This window comes from Vanellus vanellus, assembly GCF_965231255.1.
Source record: "Vanellus vanellus genome assembly, chromosome: 25".
In the NCBI taxonomy this organism is placed as follows: Eukaryota; Metazoa; Chordata; class Aves; order Charadriiformes; family Charadriidae; genus Vanellus; species Vanellus vanellus.
Genome location: NC_138930.1, coordinates 6,172,601 through 6,196,192, shown reverse-complemented (window position 1 = coordinate 6,196,192; position 23,592 = coordinate 6,172,601). Strand labels below are relative to the sequence as shown.

The 23,592-nt window shown below is 41.8% G+C and overlaps 1 protein-coding gene across 1 annotated transcript in view; it reads left to right on the top strand.

Moving 5' to 3' along the window:
• Window positions 1-480: 480 nt before the first annotated feature.
• RANBP3 (RAN binding protein 3) overlaps window positions 481-23,592 on the top strand; it is a gene marked incomplete at its 5' end in the record, with an annotated part of 45,591 nt that continues 22,479 nt past the window's right edge. Inside the window, 5 exons of the mRNA XM_082495374.1 lie at window positions 481-559; window positions 4,918-4,973; window positions 21,397-21,433; window positions 21,519-21,605; window positions 23,422-23,493. Of these exons, the coding sequence (XP_082351500.1) occupies window positions 481-559; window positions 4,918-4,973; window positions 21,397-21,433; window positions 21,519-21,605; window positions 23,422-23,493 (331 nt within the window). The remainder of the gene's footprint in view (window positions 560-4,917; window positions 4,974-21,396; window positions 21,434-21,518; window positions 21,606-23,421; window positions 23,494-23,592) is intronic.

Genomic DNA, 23,592 nt, shown 5'->3' with positions numbered 1-23,592 from the left:
ATTTGAGTTGCCAAGGCAGTCGGGGACCTGGATTGCATGACCTCTGAGGAAAGGCTGAAGGAACTGGGCTTGTTCAGCCTGGAGAAGAGAAGGCTTCAGAGAGGCACATTTGGAACTTTCCAGGGTCTATGGCAGGATTATTAAAAAGACAGAGCCAGGTTCATCACTGTGGTGTATGTTGGAAGGACAAAAGATGAGAGATGGAACGAGATGTTCAGACTGGATACAGGGAAAAGTTGTGGATTTTTTTTTTTTTTTTTTTTTTTTTTTTTAACCATAAGGAAAATCAAGCAGTAGAAGAGATTACCCTTGGAGGCTGCTCAGCCTCCGTCCTTGCGAGTTAAGACCAGACTGGATAGATAACCTGCTTACTCTGGTCTGACTTCATAACTGACCTTACTTGGAGCAGGAGGTTGGACTAGAGACCTCCTGTGGTCCCTTCCAACCTGAATTATCCTGTACTCTTATGGTAGAGACACAATGGTCTTGGTGGCAAAGGAGAAGAATGTCCTTTTGGCCTTTGTCACTGCTCTGCCATGGGATTTACTCTGTAAGCCTGGTAACTATACAGAGAAAAGCACCTCTGCACTATACCCATTCCTCCTCCCCCCATTTTATGCCATTTTACCTTGTTTTTTCACTTATGTGGCCTTCAAAGATGGATTCAAAAGGGGCATGGTTTTTGCATCCATACACTTAAAATGCCCATTGGATTTTTCAGTAATGGGTCATTTCATGCTGCAGTGAAGGTTTAAAACTTTGTATTGCAAAAGTAACTGCTGCGGCTGCTAAAGATGCCACCAACTGCTGTGGTTGCATTGGTGTGAAGGGGTGGAGAGGTAGAACAAGGCCATGTTTTGTCCAGTTCCAGGAAACATTGTTGACATCACAGAGTTTGGTACAGCTACAAGTGGTCATGTATCTGAATTAAAAATCACACGTTAAATAGTATATCTGACTCAAAGAAGATAGCTCTACCTGAGCCACTGAAATAGTATTTTCTGCTTCTGTGTTTTGGTTTCCAAGCTTTTTCTGACAGCACATGGGGCAGATATTGATAGTTAATGACTCGACAGTGAAATACCTTAAAGGAATTTAGCCTGTGAAAGCCAGCTTTTACGGTTTTTGTAATTATTCATCCAAGTTGAAATGTCTGAAACTTATGAATAAACTGCAGGGAGGAGTTCTGTGGATTCAGTCATTTTTCAGGCTGGTTTGACAGCCTACCACCATTCATAAGAAACTGAGTGGTCTGTTCAGGTTCCAGAGCTTCAGATTGGACACTTGCAGTCTCTATGGCAGTAATTACTGAAGGTCTGCTTTCCTCCCTACATGCTTGAGCTTTCTCAGGACACCTTCACTGAGACTGCCTCGGTTAGAAAATTGACATTGTTTCTGTACCTTGTTTCTTTTTGCTTGTCTGGAGAAAAAACAAGTCTGTTCTGCAATATTTAAGAACTATGTGCTGTCTCTCTTCATATTTTAGATGAAGGAGAAGATCTCATGTTATTTTACATGTATTTTACCTGAAGTTTGAAAGTTGTTTGTTTGTTTGTTTGTTTTCCCCCATCTTTTTTTCTACTTTATTTTCCCTTTACCTTGGTGACAGTTCTATGGACCTGACAGATCCATTTCACTGTAGGTCATCCTTCAGACACCTTGGTGGATTGGAAGTGTGCTTGTGAAGTGCAAACAGGACTGTCCGCCTCTGATGGTGGCTAGTAGAAATGACAGTGTAATTCTCATTTTGGAGTAGCACTTAATAAGCTGCCAATCTCACCATGTGGGATAAAACTCCAACTACCTAACGTGCATTCCTGTTCTACAAAAATAAAATCTGTTGTAGGGATTCTTCAGTCAGTAGGAAAACATGGTTTGTGTAAGTGCTTTTGTAGGAAAAACGTTAAATGCTAGAGAGCTCTTTATCTAGTACATAAATGAATTCAAAAAACATAACTAGGAATATGAACTGAAAGCTGAAGCCAGACATTTGAATGAGAAATTTGGCACTGGATTTTTTTACCGTATGAAGTAGTGGATGATTGAGGGCAATAATCCTTTGCTTTTAATATCTTCAATAATTGATGCCTTTGAAAATGTTTCCCCAAAACAATAAGGCTCAGAAAAATATGCAGCATTTAATGAAGGTGATCGGATTAGACAATCTAGTGATCCCTTCTTGCCTTGGGCTAGAATTAGGGAAACACTTCCAGCATTGTGGTCTTGTTGCAGACTTTAGAAAGGCCATGGTGAACAAGTTTTCCCCGGTAAAGAAGGTGCCTGACTACGCGCAGGTGTAGTTGGTAGCTGTGAGTGCCTGCTCTCTCCTCGTCATTCCTGCCAGATGCCATCATTTTAGTTGGTCTCACATCCAGCAAGAGTAATAGTGAAATTCCTAGATCTTGAGAACTGGAAGGCTGTGTTCCTTCAGTGGGTAGAAACTCTTGTGTGTTGCACAAGAGTGTTATCTTTTCCACCTTGACTAACAGGACTAGACATAGTTTAACTAGCTGCTTTTCCCAGTCTCATTTGCCATAGCTGGGCAGTCTCTAATATTTGATATTTTTTTTTCCCCACTCCATTTTTTTTTTTCCTTTGGCTCTTCCATCCCTTCTATTTATTTTTTTTTTTTTTCCTGTGAGCTTTCTGCTGTTTCTGGCATCCCTGTTCTTTTTTTGTGAGTACTCAGTTTTCCATCACCATGCTCCATCTCCTGTTTTGTCCTGTTCCTTTGCATCAACTTCTTTGGCTCCCCATTCTAGCCTTTTGCCATCCATCCCATGTTTCCTCTGCACTTTGCATTGGTTTGGGATCTGCTTTTTTTTTTTTTTATTGTTTGCTTTCTTCTCTCTCAGTACTTCAATGCTTTATTAAGCACCAAATAGACAAGTAGTTCCTTTCTGTTCGGTTCTCTTTGGTATCTGTGGAATTTGGTTACAGGAGTCTCTTGCATGTTGTGCATTGCACAATCAAGTCCTGCTTTGGGCAGATCCCCAAAAGGGAAGAACACTAATACAACATTTTATTGACTGTTTTGGCAGTCTTGGATAAAAGTAGTTTGGTAGAATGCATGCTACTTGTAGCTGTAATTACAGTATTAATGAATATTAAAGTGTACTGAATGTGGTATAAAGAAATGAACAGCACTTTGAAGCGAAGGGTTAAAAGCTTGAACCTTAACATGAGCGGAGCCTCCCACAGGCAGGTTTTACTGAGGCCAAGGGAATGAAAAGGGATCCCTGGTTTGTTTCAACAAACTTTTTTTGGGGGCGACAGTTATAGCAGTTAAGTCTTTGTTGATGACCTTCATTAGTTAGTAGGTTGTTTTTCATTTTTGAAATAGATTGTCTGCATTGCTCTCGTTAATAAGCATTTTTAAGATTCAGCAGTATTTGGTGGATAGAGGAACTTGGAAAAGAAGGGGAAAAAAGGAGCAGGCAAAATGCTGCAGTAAGGAGCTCTATTTCCTAATCAATTTTACCTTTTGTAGAACAAGTTATGACAGTCTTGCAAAATCAGTCTTGCAATGTTTTTGCTGGGTTATCCCTCTGAGTTAGACCCACAGAAGAGTGGAAAGAGGGTTTTCCACCCTCACGGATAAATGCACAGAGTTCTTAGAATAATTACCATAATTTTTAAGTGTTGGTAAAGTTTGACTTTTTCAGCTAAACTAATCTAATAGCTAGCAGTTCCCAAATGAACAGTCTTTTCTCCTTTTCCTTATATGCTGACACAAGTGCTTTACTGCAGTGGATTTATGGAGGGTTTTGTGATATGGTCTTTTATTTTTAGACACAAGGTAATTCTTCTTGATGACTTTATAGATTATTTTTTTTTTATGGTAGCCTTTCAAATTCTTAGTTTTAAAAATCAAAATTTTCTTAAATGTCTAGTCTTGTTTGTAAGACTGAATAATTGCAAAAATGGAACTTTTGCAAGGAAATTAGCCAAAATACAGCTCATCCCAAATCCCCTACTTTCACAGTAGTCTCACTCTGAAAACAGACTTAAACGTTGTACTCATTTTTATCCCTACAAACATATAGAAGGGCTACTGACTGCATAGCATATGTACAGTTCCTCTTCAAATACAACTCATGCACAAGCTGTATCAGTTTGTTAAACTCTCAGGAAAGCTCATTTCTGGTTTATCTGCTCCCTCCCCCCCCCTCCCTTTTTTTTTTTTTGTCAATGACACTGAGGTAGTTTTGAGGTCATTAAGGACAATGGAAAAAATACATGCATTCTAGCAATTCATTCTGGTCTTGAAGACTAAATGTTGATGTGCTTATTTAGAAAATAGTGTCCCACTAATATTTGAATCAGAACTTCAAGTAGAAAGCAGACGTGCTCTTAAGTTATGCAGAAAAGACTGGTGTCTCTGTAATAATATATATAGTATATATGGTTTAAATTGTAGACCTGTGAACGTTGAAGATTTAGGATGTTTCTAAAGGTTTCAATGGTAATGAAAAACACGTATAATCAAGTGTCAGAGTTAGGCGACCTTTAAGAAGGGGTACGTGGGTGTGTACAGCAAAACTCCCTTTGCATTAATGCATTACTGGGGAAGGAAAAACCTTTGTGTGCAAAACTTACATGTGTTCAGAAAGTAGACTACTGCAGCAAAGGGCCTTTCCCTGCTGATGTACCTAAATACGATGAATATACTCGTTTGAAATAGAGAAATCGGGAGGGAAAAGACAAATAGCTTTCAGATATCAGTTGTATTGTTCGTAAAACACTTCTTCCCTTTGAAGATCAAGTCCTTATAATTACATGTTAACTGGAACCAGTGGAAACAATTTGTCTAACTGAGATTTAACTGGTTTAGGGATTCATTGTCAGTAGAACATAACACTTTCATATTAGTCAATAATGAATGTGGAAAAAACCCAACGATTTCTCTTTTTACAGAAAAACCTGCCATTGCTCCACCTGTATTTGTATTTCAGAAGGATAAAGCACAGAAGGTAAGGAGATGTTCATATGTTGCGCTTTTTTGTTTTGTTTTGTTCTGTAGCACTGACTCATTCCACAGTGAGCAGCTGTTTGTATCTACTGTTTTGAAGTTGAAGATGGATAATAGAGCATTAACATTATTAATGGGCATAGGGTAAAGAGGTACTGGAGGGATAAAAGTGGGAAGATGTATAATGGTGGCATGAAACGGGTAGCTCTTCAGACAGAAGATGGACCAAACCTGGGAGAAAAAGTATCTTCACAGCTGTATCTTGAAAGGAACAGGTGGCAAAGGAGTGGTGGCAGTTGCATGAGAAAACTATAAAATTTCTTTTTCTGGTAATACAGTTAAGACAAAGCAGAGAAAACCATGGTCTAGATGGTTTTCACCTCCGTATATGTAAATGTATCTCATATCTTTGGTTAGTAAGCTGTGAGGTGTCTTAATTACCTTGGAAAATGGTAGTCCTGTTCCCTCACCTGTCCCTCTCCCCCTGCCACGTGTTCCTGTCCCTGCCTTTGGGTCTGCGGTAGCGGTTAGACAGTGTTGAGGTGAGCTGGAGCTGGGCCACAATCTGCTGGAAGACGTTCCGAGGGTGAGCTTGTGTTGAACCAAGAGGCTGATGCAACTCGTCCTGTGGCTGCAGAGGAGTGGAGCTCAGGAGAGAAATGGGAGTTGAAGAAAGGAGCAAGACCTTATCAAATGTTTGAATAGAGATGCTGAACCATTTTGCAGTTGGTTGCTTTTTTTTTGGTTTGGGACAAGTACCAGACTCAAGCTTTCTCACTGGTTTAGTAGGCATATTCCACAGCAGGAGCTTGAAATCTTTTGTCAGCTTGGAAAGTATTTGAATCTGCCATTCTTCTAATATTAGCTGTTCAAATAAAATATATATGAGTAAATACTTTTGAGGTGTTCCTTCCAATTACATTTTTTACAGCAGCAATTTACATGGAGTAAACAAAGGGAGTGCTAGTGTTTGTGCTATCAGTTTGGAACACATCGTTTCCTTCTAGGAAATGTGTCCCAGTCACGGGCTGTTCCTTGGGCTGTTCCTTGGGCTGTTCCTTGGGCTGTTCCTTGGGCTGTTCCTTGGGCTGTTCCTTGGGCTGTTCCTTGGGCTGTTCCTTGGGCTGTTCCTTGGGCTGTTCCTTGGGCTGTTCCTTGGGCTGTTCCTTGGGCTGTTCCTTGGGCTGTTCCTTGGGCTGTTCCTTGGGCTGTTCCTTGGGCTGTTCCTTGGGCTGTTCCTTGGGCTGTTCCTTGGGCTGTTCCTTGGGCTGTTCCTTGGGCTGAAGTCCCTGTGTTGCACCACAGTGAGTTTTCTCCCCAAGTGTCCTTTAACCTGGCAGTGCTTCCACAGGTGGCCTGGAAGCAGTGATCATGGCAACGCGCAACCCAAGCAGAGCGATGTGGTCCCGTGTCCTTTCTTTGCCGGCCTGGTCTTTCAGTGCCAAGCTGGCAGGTCTTGTGCTCTCAAGTGCCTTCATGTGGAACCTTCTGTTCCTGCACAGAAAGCAGACCTCCAGTGGCCTGCACACAGCCTTCAGCTCTGCAGGCTCCGGTGTTGGGCTGGGGGACAGAGCTGTTGCATTCTGCTGTGTCTCAAGAAAACAGTCATAAAACATCTTAACTAAAGGCTTAATGTCTCTTTGGGCTGGCAGGGAGGATCCAGCGTTCCGGGGAGAGGGATCTGGGATTTAATCTTCCCAGCTGCCTCTGAGGCCGCTGAGGACCGCGTTGATGCTGTAGGTAGCTGTGTGCAGGACAGCCTCTGCTGGGGCCCAGCCAGAAAGCCTGCTGTGGGGTGGGGTGCAGGGACCGTGCGCGGCGAGGTCTGTGGGTGTGCCAAGCACCCCGAAGGCACAGGCGTTAGAAAAGAGATCGGAATTGATCTAAAAACGAAGCGGTGCTGATGCCGGAGAGGGGGCCAGCTGCAGTCCGCCTGGCTGTGGAACAGGCCCAGCTTGGCTGGGAACAGGGCTTATTGCTTGAAGCAATTTATGTGGAGTCTACCTGTGGCATCTGTCACTTGGTTGCCAATTTTCAAAGTGTAATACATCTAGTAACAAACATAAATGTTTATGTTAAATGGTGTAACCAGTGGAGATGTACCATTTTCTTAAAAGGAGGAGGGAGGTGGTTAATAATCATTTTAGTAGCTTATACTGTGTATTTGAGACTGGAGAGAAAGAATGAGAGAAGCATCGGTGCTGTGCTTCTTGCCGGTTTATTAAATAAAGAGCCAAAGCCTGCTTGTGCCCAGAGCTGTTTTTGTAGTGTTGATACAATAGTGATAGAGTCAGAGTGTGGTGCTGTCAGCCAAAAGTAACAGCCACTTAATATATGCTCTGTATATCAGAACCTAGCATTCAGGCTAGCTGAGCGTCCCTTTAATCAACTTAATCAAGGAGAGGTGACTCCAGGTTACACAGACATTTCACTGGACTTTGGGAAAGACTAACAGCTAAGTGTTACAGTTAACGGTTAACTCCGGTATTGTTTCCATGTAAGGTGTCTGGGTAAGTGCATTGCCTGCCACAAAAGATTATCCTTATTAAAGTTAACACGGAAAATCTATTAACAGAGGAGATTTTCCTTCGGCAAAGTTTTGAAGAAAATGCAAAAGTAACTTCAAAATAGTTACAAACCCCCCGCTTCTAAAATATGTAATTTCTCTATTTAAATTACAATTTTGATTTTGCAAAATTTTTTTTTTTTGAAAAAAAATTTTGAGACAAGTTGGCTTTCCTCTGGGGCTGTAAGCAAGGGGTTCAGAGGCTTTTCAGCACCAACCCAGCAATCCGACAGTAAGCAGGGAGTGAGGAGAAGGCATTGCGTTGTGTATTCAATTAGCTGTCCACGATGATTGTGTAGATGTTTGCCTGGTGCTCTTCTGCATCAAACAGGGCAGCCTGCGCAGAATTATTTTGTTGCGGTGTCTGCAGACCCTCTGAGTATCAGGGCTGGGATGATATTGTTCAGCAGTCTTAACTGACTACTCTGGAGCTAAAGAACGTTATTTTTCTAGAGATCTCTACTTAAGGTTGTGCTTGTAAGGTTTCAGACATCTATTTCTCAACTAGAAGTTGGAAAATATTCAGCATGTTGCAGGACAAAATGCATACTAGTCTGGAAACAATTTTTTTAACTGGTTGTTCCAGCTAAGGTTGTATACAGTTTAGTAAAACATCAGAACATGCAGTTTGTCATGTTTATTTAGAAGGGACAAAGAGTTCATGGTCTACAGAAATGATGCCTTAATTTTACTTTCAGTAAGGAGGTTCTAGTTGTTTTCTTTGGCAGTTAAAAAAACAGGATTAGTCTGTCAGTTCTGATTTTCATTATAACTTTCAGTTAATGGTAGACGTAAAGTTGGCTGTTTCCATATTTGTTGAGTGAGTCTCCATTTTCATATCTCCTTAACTCTTTGAGAACTATTTTTACAATGTGTGAAAGAGTGAGGTCTTGCAAATATCTGAATGATAGCGTCCAAATATCTTCCTTTTTCATATGCTGCTATTCATTTTTCTGACAAGCAGAGCTCCTAGTGCTGACACTAGTTGGAAAATTGCATCAGCTTACGAAGACTCATAACTGTTAAGATCTGAAAGCAACATGAAGTCCTAACCTTACTATATTAAGCGTAAATATTACTGTTACTCCATTATCTAGCTCGATAACTAATACATGAATTATACCGTGCTTTTCATAGCACTTTTTGAATTAAAAATTTCAGTTGATAGATACAACTTGCTCTATGGTTAATTTTTGTCACTTGTTAGACTTGTGTTTCTGCTCTGAAACTAATTTTAACTTCTGCCATAAAACCATTTCATGATAGTTTCTGGCCATAGGTTACTTGGAGGCATTTTATGAAGCTAACTGAAGTTAACTTTGAACATACATTTCTGAGATCAAATTATTCTGAAGTCTTCCTTGCATTTACACATTTTAAAGTAGGTATAGTAGCTCAAACAAATTTAACCAGTAGTGTTGTAAAGAAACAATTTGTCCAAAAGTGCTTTTAGAGTAGCGTCCTTTGTTCTGCAAGTGTGAGCTGTGTCTTCCACTCCGAGTTGATTCTGACAATGCAAGGATCATCATGCCTGTGCCCAGGCAGCCAAGAAGGCCAACACCATCCTGGCCTGCATCAGGAATAGTGTGGTGAGCCGGACTAGGGAAGTAATCATCCCCCTGTACTCGGCACTGGTGAGGCCTCACCTTGAGTACTGTGTTCAGTTTTGGGCCCCTCACTACAAGAAGGATATTGAGGTGTTGGAGCGTGTCCAGAGAAGGGCTACAAAGCTGGTGAAGGGTCTGGAGGACAAACCTTATGAGGAACGACTGAGGGATCTGGGATTGTTTAGCCTGGAGAAGAGGAGGCTGAGGGGAGACCTTATCACCCTCTACAACTACCTGAAAGGAGGTTTTAGAGAGATGGGAGCTGACCTCTTCTCCCTGGCGACAAGTGATAGGACAAGAGGAAATGGGTTCAAGTTATGTCAGGGCAGGTTTAGATTGGATATTAGGAAGCATTTTTTCACTGAAAGGGTTATTAAACATTGGAATAAGCTGCCCAGAGAGGTGGTGGATTCACCATCCCTGGAGGTGTTTAAGAAAAGGGTAGATGAGGTGCTTAGGGACATGGTTTAGGAGTGGTGGTGTTTTTATCAGGGTAGGTTAATGGTTGGACTTGATGATCTTAAAGGTCCCTTCCAACCTCACTGATTCTATGATTCTATGATCATGACTCCCTAGTCATGAGTACAACAAAAGGTAGATACTCAATTCACATTTAAAAAATATTTTTGCACTATAAAGCAAGCTATTCTCTATTATGTAGCTTGCACCTTGTCCTTTTCCCTCCACCAGCCTGGGTTGGGGGTAATGGTAGAATATAGAAAAGAACACTTTATTTCTAGCTTGTTATATAACTAGTTGTGGTTGGTGTACTGGTTTCTGTAGGTGAATTGGTAGTGGTGAGCTTTTAAGGGTGGCTCTGGAGGAAGAGAAGTTACATGATACTTTGGTCGTGTCCCATACCTAAGTGGTGCTGCAAAACGATGCAAAGAGTTTAAGGGGTAACTGGCACCTGGATTGTAAAGGTAAAGGAGTAGTTCTGGAGCGAACAAGGATTTACGTTCTTAAGTTGTTACATGGTCTTAACTGTGGAGGTTTAAAAATAGATGTGGAGTTATAAAATGATTTAAGTGATTAGAAAGGTGTCACTCCCATGTGGTCTGGAGAGCAAGATCATGAGTTTAGAAAAGAGAAATTGTATTAGACAATACATAAAGTAGAGATTGGGTGAAGTCCTGGTTTGATGTAGCATGATTTGGAAATGCCTGGGTTTTGGTGCTTTGAGGAGGTGGATGATTAGAAGGTGCTGTTCATGCTATGGGCATAAGCTGTAGGTTTAGGATGGTGGAAGAGAGAAAGCCATGGAGGAAGTAGCTTGTGTAGGGGGAGGCAACAATATCTCCCAGGCTCTCTTAGTATCATTAGCACAGCTGCCAAGTGGTTTTATTAGGGAGACCTAATTGAATTGTGTTGTAAGTCAAAGGTATACTTAAGGAGTTAAAATTAATGCCAAAGTTTGTAGTTGTGAATGTATTGCTACACTGGTGCACTTAAAAGAACAATCATGAATGTATTTGGAGAGGACAGTTGTGCTAGACAAAGCTTAGAGGAGTACAGAGGCTGGTAATGTCAAAGGCTGCTGAGAATACCAACAAGAGTTGTCCTCTGCTCTAAGCAGGTAAAGATTGTGAAAAGATACAGTAGTCTTTTTGGGCCATTGGATGTGGGTGACAGTTTGGGGAAAATGAGGAAAGGAGGCATAAATAGTACAACTTAAAAATGGGAGGAAAAACTGACACGAGTGTTTGTGCCAGCCTTTATAAAAAAGGAGTATTATTTCCTTGCCTATATTTGGTGGTTTTAGCATCATGTTAATCTTAGCTTTTATGTACTTCTTCATGTCTCTCCTTATTTCCTGGAATGCAGAGGAAGCCAAATCTCCAAGTAGACTTTTACATATTTAGTCTAGGTGTATTATTTTGGGGCTTTAATAACATAGGTGTTTGATCTGGCTGAGCAAGGTGAGTTTGCGTAGGTGGCTTCCTAACATTATTAGTCTCTCTGTTGATCTTTGCCTTAGTATTTAAGAGACAGGAACAGATTTCTGCCAAGTTCTCCCTAGAGCTGTACTTATAAGGAATGCTTCCTCTAGAGAAGAGGCAGCTCAAGCCGAGACATAAATCATCACAGACCTAAGACATTACAGCAAAAAGGAGGAGAATGAACTGTTCTTCACCAGCTCCAAAGAACTTTGAAGAAGAACTTCTAACTTACGAATTTAAGAGATCAGAAAACACTTTCAATAGTAAGCATGACTGAAGACTGAAATGAATTTCAGGAGCTTGCAGTTTCCCTTGGATGTGCTTTTTTGAGAACAGCTGTACAAAATTCTGTCTGGAGCAGTTTTGGTTTGACAAATCCTCGAGGCCTTTTTTTGGTTTTGTCTTCCATGAGTTAAACCACATACCATTCACAAAATTCTGAAGCTTGCAATAGTGCGTGATCCATTTAATATATTGATTTTTTTCTACTTACTATAGTTTTATGTATTGACCTGGCCAAGAAATTCTCATCTTGGCATCAGATTTTTCTGCATAAAAGTGGTGATTGGCAATAAATGTTATTTTTGGTTTGTTTCTTTTCTGAGTCTTGGAGCCCATATTCCAGTTTTGCTTAGGATAGAAATCAGACTTATACCGGCAGGTTACCTTCTTAAAATACTTCTTAAGGTTCACTTCTTAAAATACTTGTCAAGTATTACAAGAATTACTAAAATCTGATGCATGTTTACTTAGCGTACTTTGAAATGTTCTCAACTGTATTGATACGAATTACCTGCAAAATAATTTATTGTCATTTCCACTTTTAAGTATATAGCACAAGTGTGCATTGAATGATCTTGCCGCCTCTTGCATTATTGGCATTTTTATGATCTGTAGCTAGAAGTCAGTGTAAATAGCTGGTAAGGGAGGTGTTTTTTTCTTTGAATTTTGCCAATTGCTTGCTGAACCCAAGTATGTGAGCTACTACCATCTGCATGATCCTCTGACAAGAAGTTCAGCATGATGGGTTTTTTGTCTCCTTTAGTTTTGCGTTGGTTTTCTTGAACCTGTGATAGTTTAGTTTAATTTGATGCTTTCCAACTCTTGCTCCGTGGGAGTCACTGCGTTGCCATCCTATATGCCACTCATGTTTTCATAGTTATATTCCTGCTCCTTTTCCCTCCAAATTCTGTGTATATTATGACTGAAGAATAATAAGGCATTTAGGTGTTTTTATGTAGAAACACTTCTGCACCCTCTTTCTATGCATTATTTTGCTTCTTATGGACAATTAATCATCTTAGTCATCTTCAGCCCCAGAGTCTGTGTGTCTACAGTTTCCTAATTGGTCCCTGTTGCCTTCAGATCCCTGGGATGGTTAGCTCGTCCTGAGGTTCATTCTGGCTTTTGACAAGGGTCGTCTGTCCCATCCTTATTTCCTACTACTGTTTTGGGTATAGAATCATAGAATTGTTTGGATTGGAAGGGACCTTAAAGATGATCCAGTCCACCCCCCTGTTCTGGGCAGGGACACCTCCCCCCAGCCCAGGTTGCTCCAAGCCCCATCCAACCTGGCCTTGAACACCTCCAGGGATGGGGCAGCCACAGCTTCTCGGGGCACCCTGCGCCAGGGGCTCACCACCTGCACAGCCAAGAAGTTCTTCCTCAGATCTCATCTCAATCTCCCCTCTTTCAGTGTAAAACCACCCCCTGTCGTCCTATGGCTCCCCTCTCTGATCAAGAGTCCCTCCCCAGCTCTCCTGGAGCCCCTTTAGGCACTGGAAGGGGCTCTGAGGTCTCCGCAGAGCCTTCTCTTCTCCAGGCTGACCCCCCCACCTCTCCCAGCCTGTCCTCCCAGCAGAGGGGCTCCAGCCCTCCCAGCATCTCCGGGGCCTCCTCTGGCCCCGCTCCAACAGCTCCGGGGCCTTCTGCTGTGGGCACCCCCCGAGCTGGAGGCAGCACTGCGGGGGGGTCTCCCCAGAGCAGAGCAGAGCAGAGCGCAGCAGAGGGGCACAATCCCCCCCGGCCCTGCTGGCCACGCTGCTGGGGATGCAGCCCGGGGGGCGGGGGGCTTTCTGGGCTGCCGGCGCACATTGCCGGCTCCTGGGGAGCTTCTCACCCACCGACACCCCCAGGCCCTTCCCCTCAGGGCTGCTCTCACTCCAGAGGGGAAAAGAGCTTTCAGCATTTTCCCCACTATGGTTTTTATGGTCCCATCCCTTGTGCCAGGGTTCTTCAAAGGCTTTGTGAATAACGGCAGGGCTGTCTCTGTCTCCTGGACAGCAGCTGGACTGTTTTAAACGTTAAAACCATTCTGCATGTTTCCTGAAAACTAGAAACCTGCCTGGAGCAGCGAGACCCAAATTTCCTCCCTTGCAGCCGCAGTGTGCATGGCCCCGCTTTCTCTGCTCAGTGCCGATGAACTGCCTCTGGCCCTGTGGATGGCCAGAGATGGTTCGGCAGGGTTGAAGAGGTGTGGGGGCGAGGTTAATGGTGAGGTACATGGTGAGGACTTGGGATACCACAGTGAGAGGACCAGGGAACATGTGCAGCATAAGCCAGGAGAAAAATCAGATCTTCAGTGCTGCTCCTTACATAATTGCCTTTGTGGTTAGTGTGATGCAGGTAACTTGTGACTTAATTCTTTTACTTTTTTTATGACTGTCTCCCCTTGAAGGGGAAGAAAGCCATTTGGGTGACGTTTGGAATGCTGTTAATCTTGGATTCCGTCAAACTGGGAGAGGGTAGATTTAGAGTAGATATCAGGAAAAAATTTTTCCCTCTGTGGGTGGTGAGTCCCTGGCACAGGCTACCCAGAGAAGCTGTGGCTGCCCCATCCCTGGAGGTGTTCAAGGCCAGGTTGGACAGGGCTTGGAGCAACCTGGGCTGGTGGGAGGTGTCCCTGCCCAGGGCAGGGGGGTGGCACTGGGTGAGCTTTAAGGTCCCTTCCAACTCTAACCATTCTGTGATTCTATGGAAGTGAGGCTTAGCATAAAAACTGGACTGGGAGTAATGGGTATAAAATATCAAGTGGAGGACTGAGGTGTTTACCCCTTGCCCTTATGTATGAATAACATACACATGTTGTAAGTGCTGTGGCCAGTTCCCGAGACCCTTTTCATGCTGTTCTTCTGAAGCAAAGAGGCAAGAATAGCCGAGTGCTAGACTTGATTTAATTTTTGACGACAAACAAAACAATTCTTTAATTCTACTCTCTTATTCTGTAGAGTTTTAAGTTAGTATTTGGGTCTGTTCATACCAGCTTCCGGTTAAAACCAGAAAATTTTAAAAATAGAAAATGAAATGAACCCACTCATGAATTTGCGTGTATTGCAGTCATTTAATAATTGCTTCTGTTTGAGGACAGGCCAAGTTGTAGCTGAAGAACTTTGGGCCCTTAAGATTTAAAAGCTGCTGTTTATTTTTGAGGTTGCTGTTCTCTCTCTTTTGCATGAACCTAAGCAATGATGAGCATTTTTAGTCTGTCTTCATTCTACTAAATGCTTTTGGAGAGCAGGCCAAGGTTATGTGCTTCTTAGCCACATCTTCACCAGAAGACACCAGGAGGCCTCTGCCACAGATGGCAGTGGGAGAATGTCTTTGTCCTGCATATTATCCACGGACTGTAATTTAGTCCTTCATCACAATACAGTTGTTCAGGCTCAAAGCCTTTAACTTTTTAATTCTCCAGATGTGTGCAGGATATGGTAATGCTTATTTTTTGTTCTACAAGTGGGGACCTGCAGTATTAAATAATCTGAAGAAATGTGAAGAGTCTGTCCCAGGAGTTCAGAAAGTATTGAATACCATTAGTGTGCACTCACTATCCTGTCACCCTCCTCCTGGAAACAGATGGGCAAACTATTTAATTTACAAAAGAAAACATTGGTGTAGTTTTTCAGAGAACTCACCATCACGTGAATATGAAAGGAATTGTGTCTCTTGTGTGAATGTTATAATGAATTTCTGTGGGGAATATAATCAGCCCCACCTCCCTCAAATGTGGTGTGAAGAAGCAGTGAAGGACAGTTATTTACAGGAATTTTCTATTTAATTCTTGTGTCTGAATCTGTGGGTAAAAGCAATTAGCTGTCCTTCAGGCCTTGAGAGAAGGAGTTAAACCCCAACAACCCCATGGCTGGCAAAAATGCTCTTTTCCCGGGGACGCTGACATTTTTAGCTAACTTTCAAAAAAGTGCATTTGCTCCAACTGATGGCTTTTGTGGGGAGGGGAAGCTGATTCACTCAGCAGGTTCTGTTACCTGGTTTGTGCGTATTTTAATTGGTGTCCCAGTGGCAAGCCATTCCTTCTGCCATGCTGTGAAAAGAGTGGAATTTAAAGAGGGATTAGCAGATCCTCTCACTAGGACAACTGCTCTCTCGTGTTGCAGCCTTGCATTGAAGGGACGTGTTCTTTTTTGCTCCCAGTCCCCTGCAGAGCAAAAAGGTTTGTCGGATTCAGGCGAGGACCCCCAGGGAGAGGTTGAGCCCCCCCACCATGGTCTGGGTGACACAGAATCAGCTGGTGAGCGCGACTCTGAGCACCCTGCTCCCGCTGTGGCCTCAGTCAGTGCTACCCTGAGTCCCGCTTCTGAAGCCCAGCTTGCTCCTATTCAACAAGAACTGGCAGGGGTAAGTGTGAACCTACCAAGTACTTCTGCTGCTGAGGGGATTAAAGAAAAAGTCCCTTCTACTAGGAGGAATCTGTTACTGTTAACTTCAGGTAGTGCAGCTCTCGATCTGTCTGGTTCTTTGATCTCAAGCGTTAGTCCCCTCTAAGCTGTTGTTGCAATTCGTAGAAATGAAATTTGTTTGGGCCTCCCTAGCGGGTGTTGTTATAGAAGACTCATCAAGTATTAATTTCAAAATTTGGGGTGTAAACTCTGTGTTTGCTAAGGATGAGAGCTCTTCTAAGTGAGTGAGAAAGTGGGTATATATGAGGGATTTGCTTTGAGCAGTTTAGAGAAGGATTGTTTATTCCCTCTGAGCCATAATGCTGCAGCTTGACAAAGTGAGCAGCTAATGCTCCCTTTCCACTGGATATAAACCAGGAGCTTGTCATGCTCACCTGTAATGTACTTAACAGATTAAAAGCAGCAAGAGAGATGCTAAAGCAGAATTTTGAATTTGGGTACTTGGGTAAAAAAAAAAAAATCAGTACCTTGAGGTAGGAAAAGCTGTCAGTGCTGTTAATTTAAGTTTCTTCTACTGATGGTGCAGCAAAATATTTTTTTGAAAGATTAGATCACCAAATTGCTACCATACAGTCTTTCAGAGAAATTTTAAGTGTTCATAATCTTTCTGGGTGGTGGACCTTGTTTTCTTGGTGCAGGCGAGTGTCACCTGAGCGTGCATTGTGACCACGCACACTAGGCGTGTATTCTTTGATAGATCTTTGCCTGCTAAGGCTGCTCGACGCAGTACCTGCACCCTTGTCTTGTTTTGATTTTTTTTGTTTTGTTGTTTTCAAGAATGGGCCATTTCAAGTAAACTCGGTGCTGAATGGATTGTCGTAAGAAGGTACAAACAGCTGTAGGTTAAATCCCTTTTGGGGTCCAGGCTGTCAGGTCTTGCAGACCTGCTGCAGAAATTTTTCTATTTCAAATTTTTTTTCTTTTTAAGTTTAAAGATTTCAAGGGTTAGTATTTTAAAATATAGCTGGTAAACATAGCCACAGCTTTCTGTGTCAGTTTTCTATCATTTGAAATTGCCGCTGTTATTAGAACTGGGCAAGAGAGCTGTATTAACCATACTTTCAGGAAAACTGCAGCAAGTGGTCATTATCTTAGACTCGCTCTTAAAGGGCAGAAAATCTTAGCCCAGTTAACCCAGATCTGAAAGAAATTTAAGAACCAAAAATGCTGTTGGGGAATGTATGCAGGAGTTCTTGGCTGTACACAACAGATATTGAGGCATCCTTGAACTTTACTCTGTTCACTTGAATTTACGGAGTAGTACAGTGCTCGGTATAGGCAGGTAACTGGCCTGTGTATGCACTGGCATTCCTCAAATGATCCCGGTTTCTTAGAGTAAAACTCTCTCTTACCTTGAACTATACAGAAGGACGATGCATCTTCAGAATGCTCATACTGGTTTGCCAGAGCAGAAGGTTTCATGTCGTCTTCCCAGGACCTTGGGAAGGTAGATGAATTAGGACTGAGGTCTGAAGAAGAGACACTGCATATTTCTTGTTTGCTTGGTATTGTTTGTACATTACCATGGTGTGGCCAGAGATACGGCCTCTTGCAGAGCTGGTTTTGATGTCTTGACTTTCAGCTGTATAACCCAAGCCAGCATGTAGCCGTGCCAGCAGGACTCTATTGTTTGAGAGGTTCTGGAACAGCTTTTAAGCAAGAGCCATGGCAATTCAGTAATGCTTATAAATGTGCAAGTGTCTGGATTGCAGACTTGCTCTACCGTGCTCTGAAGTCCTTTTGTATAAGACTTTTTGCATCCTAAATGTATTTTTCAAAGATAAACACTGTAAGTGTACTCTTAGAGATTTCACCTAATTATGTTGTCTTTTTTTGCTTTCCCTGAATTCTCCCTTGCCTTCCCTGTTTCTGCTCTTTATTGTGATTAAACAAAAACTGACAGATTTGTTGAAGTTTGTGTAAGTTCTCTGTTAGTTTGTTGTAACTACTGTGTGAGAAAGTAATGGGTGTAAAGCAGTGTTTATACTTCAGTATGGGATGGTTAATTACTTCCACTTGCACTTTTAAAAAGCAGTTGGTAGCCTTTGAAAAGGTCATGTGGTCAATTAGAAACAAGTCAGAATTGTAGGAGCCTCTATTTAGAAATAATTGTAACTTTTCTGTAGCTGGATTTCTAAAAGTAAGTGGAGAAGGGAATAAGTGAGAGGTGCCTTCTGTTCTTAAATGAGGAGTAAATTGTAGGTTGGATTTTGATGTTACTGGCTTAAGTGTCTCGTCAGCTTCTGATTTCAAAGAACCGGATGGAGAGAAGTTGAGTCACCTTAATGGTTCCTGATAGGATGAGATGGACCTGGCTTTCATTCTGTTGCGTAGTATGCTTGTGTAAAACGTCTGTTGCTTTAAAGTACAGACTGAGTAGCCTGGAAAGAGAGGCCTGTCGTGGAACGGCTGGACTGCTGTTGGTTGTCACTAATAGTAATCTGATTTTTTTTTTTTTTTCCCCAGTGTGTCAAGTTTATCATGCATATATTCCCCCTTTTTTTGTCTAGTCTCCCCAGCCTCTCCCGAATAAACAACACTGGTAAGCAACTTCTGGCTGTGGTGTTAACTTGCTTTATAGCGTGGCTTCATAAGAAAATGAAGCTTATGCTAATACAGTTTATTGGTGTCCCCCAGCCTCATGCTGCCTGCCTTAACCTCTCCGTCAGGTGGAGCAAAGCTGCTGAGAGGGGTGGAGGTCTCGGCTCTGGATTCCTCTGCGGGTAGGGGCAGACTAGAGAGGAGAGAGAACATTGTACTACCTTAAGCATTTGACTTCTTGCTGCAGGTTCTTCCACATCATTTGTCATCTAGGAAGGGTCTGTGGGAAATCAGGCTTCGTTAGATCACGTGCATACAGCTTCATTTTCTTGAAAGCCTTTCTTCTAACAATGAAGGATTTAGGAGTATTTTCCAAGATACGTAAGAACAAATTGGTTGTTGGTGAAAGCATTACTATAGTGAGAAGACTTGGGATTTATCCAAGGTTGAGGAGACCTGATAGGTGAATGCTCAAGTAATGGGGGGTGAATATTGACAGCGAGTTTTATAATAAAAGCAAAGAAACAGAGGTGTGGGTCTTACTGGATGCAGAGTATAACAAACTTAAAAAAACCCACAACAGTTCCGAGTAGTGTTGGCGACTCCGCAGTGGAATAACTTGTGCGTATTCTCATTCATTTGAAAGCAGAAAATTGAACCGGAATATCTTAAATGCTCAGGCAGGAGTTTCAGTACTGAGGTAGACGTAAACGAGGTTCTTTTTGCCTGTCTGTGCTTGGGGATCAACCTAAGGGATTATGACTTTTTTCTTCCCTGGCCCTTTAAATTCTTGAGTCCATGAAAGATTTAAATCTGTTGTTGCATTTCTCTGGTAGGAGTTACTTGCAAGGTCTGTCCCAACTTCCCCAAGCAATAAGTGACAGAGCGAGCAGCGTGTGTATGGGTAAGGATGGAAGATAGCATACCAAAGGATCTAGATATTTCGATGCCTATGTAGGAAAAAAAAAATACATTTGAGAGAAAGGGAAGTCCTTTTTTACTTCTGTGCAGCATCTACTTTGACTAGGGTTGGCAATATCAGTAACGGCTGTAACTTGTCACGTGGGCTCTTGCATAGCTTTAATCTCCTAAAACTCTTGGACTAGGAAGCATGGAAGTAATTCAGAGAGAACAGATATTTACCTCTGCTTTGCCCTCAGTAGGTTACAGAGCGGGGTTTGGATATCGATGCTCCTTGCCCACTAAATGAAGTGATGATCTTTATAATTGTGCTTGCATCGGTTAATGAAATGACAGTGATGTGATAATTTGAAGCTTGTGCTGTACAAGCTTGTGTTTGACTTTTATTTTGTGTGTGATACTCGAGCATTGAGAATACAGCAAGTGTTAGTAACAGCTTAAGAAGTTTTTGAAGTTCGCGGGGATATCACTTGTTGATTTTTAAGGGGTTTTGCATGTGGAGATCTGCAGTTCCATTCACGCAAAAGTTTTACCAAATTGTTTCCTTTTGCTTTCAGGATTTTTGCTAAAAATTGAAACAAATTTCTGGTGTATGTGACAACACTTTCTGTGCAAAATAGATTTGTTTTCTGACTTCATATGCTGATTGCTGAAACAGATAGATGGCATCATGGTTTTCCCCTTTAGCCTTATCCTTTGTGAAACTAGTGTATGTTGGCGAGGGAGATGCCTCATAAGATCATCTTCCAGTAGTGCAGAGCACTTGACCAATTATGTAGGAAGAGCGTGGATCATCAAATACAGTATTAATGCAATTGGGCTGATAGATGTGTGTGGATGTGGAGGATTGTTTTCCAGAACTGTCAATAGCTTTGCATTCCCTACGCTAAAGGTCTTGACGGGGATACTAGTGAAGTCTATACTTTTCTATTAATGTAAAACAACAGAGGAAAAACCCTTAAACTTACTGCATAGGCAAAATGCAGTGTAAACGGGTTTTCATTCGCATTGAGTTGAAATAGTGATAGCACAGTAGTATCTAGATTCTAAATACGTGCAGTGCTAAACACAAAATTTTGTACTTTCTGGCATTCTTCTGTCCAAGGTATGTCTTTCGGATGATAGTCCTGTGTGGCCTTAACCAATCCTGTTGCACGTTGTCCGGTCCTTGTGTGCCTGCCTGTTCTCCATGCCAAAGTCTGAGTAGCTGTGGTGGGGGAGGACGAGCTCTGGGGCTGCCGTGGGCTCTGGCTGTGAGCTGCTGACCTCCTCCAGGCTCTGGAGGTGTCTGTCTGTGTGTCCTGGGGCAGGAGTGGGATGGGAGAGTAGTGTTGGACCAGGGAGAAGGTCCAGCATGTCAAGAGGTTCCGGAATGAGATGGAGGTGCTAGTGCTGCCCTGGCCACCTCGTGTAGTGAAAGGAGTCCATTATGGGAGTATGTTTTGCAGGAACAAGGGAAATTGTGTCAGCTGAGGAACTGGCAGAGCGAGTAGGAGGAGAGAGACCTAGAAATCCTCAGAAAAGATGTGAAAATTTTGTTTAAAAACTTTTTGAATCTTGTGATGGATGGTAGTCTGTGAAGCTTCCTGTTTTCTTCCTGCGACTGTGGAAGATGCTAGGAGACTATCCATTGCTCATTCCTATCAAAATATCATAGTACTGGTTTATAGAGCATGCTCCATATAGACATTCCTGCAACACTGTCCTTTTGTGGAAGGAACAGATGTCATATTAATTAGGAGAAGTGCTTTGGAATGGACTCCCAAATAATGGGTATGTTCATGACGAGTTTGGAACTTCTATATTTTTGAAATCAAACCAAATTTGAAAACTGTCATTTTCAGATTTTCAATATATAGAAAATTTTAACTGTAATAATTGTTGCATGTTCTCTAACGATGTTAGTGCTTGGATATGAATTTTCAGGTATCTTATTTGTAAATGAAATATTTTGAGTTACTATTATTTAATAGCATCTGGATGAAACTCTATGCCTACATGCGAGTCATAAAAATAATGCTTTGCATCGAGCTTACATCATTGATGGTAAAGAAAAAAGAACATTCAAACTAATGATTAAAACATTTGGAAGTATCCAAAGAGATTGAAATGTTCAGCATGTGATTTTTGTTTTATCTCTGTCATCTGATTGCAGAGATCAGCAGATGGATCAAGTCCAGAAGATGGAGACGGTAAGAGATTTGATTGTAAGATTAAAAAGCACAAATATATGTCTCCAGGATTTTGTGCATTTACTCTAACTGCTTTTTCCTACAGAATCTGATCGAGAGGATGGGAGCTACTGTCCACCTGTAAAGCGTGAGAGAACTTCATCCCTAACTCAGTTCCCTCCTTCTCAGTCAGGTAAGATTTGTTACAATATTATATGAGTGGTGAGTTTCCTTCTTATCCTTTTTTTTTTCCCCAGCCATGTCATCAGTCTTATTACTGTCTGCTGTGCTTTGGTTTAAGACCACAGCAGCCACGTACCCCGACTTTTTCTGTGATCTCTGTTGGCAAATTCAATGAAGCCCAAAGGAGTTGATAGATAAGTGTTTTAAATATTTTCTATCAATAAGTTTATATACATTTGTAGTTTCAGCTTTTAATCTTACGCTGTTAAATTGAAGAATTTACCAGAAGTCTTTTTGATTTGTTATGATCAGTTTGCCTCTTAACAAATTTATATAAATGCAATTTTTTTCTTAGTTACTCTGCTGCCAGGTGAATCTTGCAAGTCTCAAGTCATGCTTAACTTTTGATCCTTTCCTTTTCTCCCATTCCTTTTAAAGTGGAGAGGATTCAGTGCATTTCAGCAATGCTCTCACTGGGAAATGCAAGAGAGAATGACCACTGCCTGTTTGCTTATACAGTCAAGGCAGCAAAATCGCTGGGAAGGCCGGGGGTAAATTCTTGTAATTCACATAGTCATGAATGGTCATGTTTGATATTTGTTGATGTGTATTGTTGTCGAGCAGTGACAACTTTTGATTGGAATTGCAACTTCCGTAAAGGCTTCTTTGAATATTGCTGACAGTATTCGGTGGCCTTGGTTTACAGAAAATCTTTCACTTTCCAAACCTCTTAAATTTTTTCTTTCTCTCAAGGGTAGGGAAATTTTGCTTATGCGCATCATGTTTAAGTTTAAGGCAGACCATAGTTAAAAGAGGGAAGATGGAATTAAGGAAAGTTGCAAATATGAAAAAAAAATCTAAAACTTAAATACAAAAGGAAAGCGCTGCATCTTTTAGTGTAACAGTGTTCAGAGATGAGTTTCCTTTCTCTTTTCAATATATCTTCTTCCACAGCCTCATAAAAGCTAAAAGAGCGGGTAGATATTGTCATACTTCACCTTGTGCAAGATGATCTGTTGGAGGCAAAAATCCCCAGCCTACTATTGTTGCCTTGTGACACTTGGTGCATCTACCTCCTGCTCTGATCATCATATTTCATAAACTGCATTGTCTGTGCTTGTTTGTACAACACCGAAAGTACTTACTGATGAGCAGAGCCTCGACCAAGCTCCTTATTACTTGCTTCTCTAGGTCCCAGCAAAGGGTGGAAAAGAAACACTGTCCTTTATGTGCTCCTTTTGAACATTTTTCACTCTTTTGCTGACCGTTATGCTGCTTAAGTGTGACATCTGCAAAATAACTCTGATGTACTCTCCTCTGTTTCTGTAAAATTTTTCTCCTGGCAGGGTAGTTCAAACCTCAGTTGCCCAGCTCTTAGTGCGAACTACGCTCTCACCCTTTTGAGGAGCCCGGGTGTTAGCTTCCACTATTTACCAGGCATTATACTCCTTTCTGCCCTCTCTGCAGAGGCCTTTTGAAATGTTCTACGTATTTGATAACGATACTGTACATTCTAACATGACTTTTAATTCCTAGCTCAGATACAGTTCAGACTGTGAATCTTGTGTTTATCTTCCCTCCAGAATGAAAGAAATTTGCTCGCTCTCTGCTTCAGGAGAAACTAAGGGAATCTTTATGGACAATGACCTGTTTACTTCTATGGCTGTAATAGTTTTAGTTTAGAAGAAAGAAAAGCCTAAAATAAACAAAACAAATGACTGGGAAAATAATTTTCATTTAGCAGCCTTAATATGCCTGAGAACGGAGTTTATCATTAACAACAACTTACACAACATCTCTTTATTTTTCTTTTTCCTTGACTGCAGTAACAAAGAACAACGTCTTTATGCCGTCAAGCTTCTGTGAACCCTCTACAGGCAATTCTGACTCGGAACCAGGTGAGCTTCCTCATTTTTCAGCAGACGGCTGTCAGGCTGTCACGGTCCAAAGTACTGATACTTCAGAAGCAAGACCCTATCTGGGAGGATGCAAGTGGT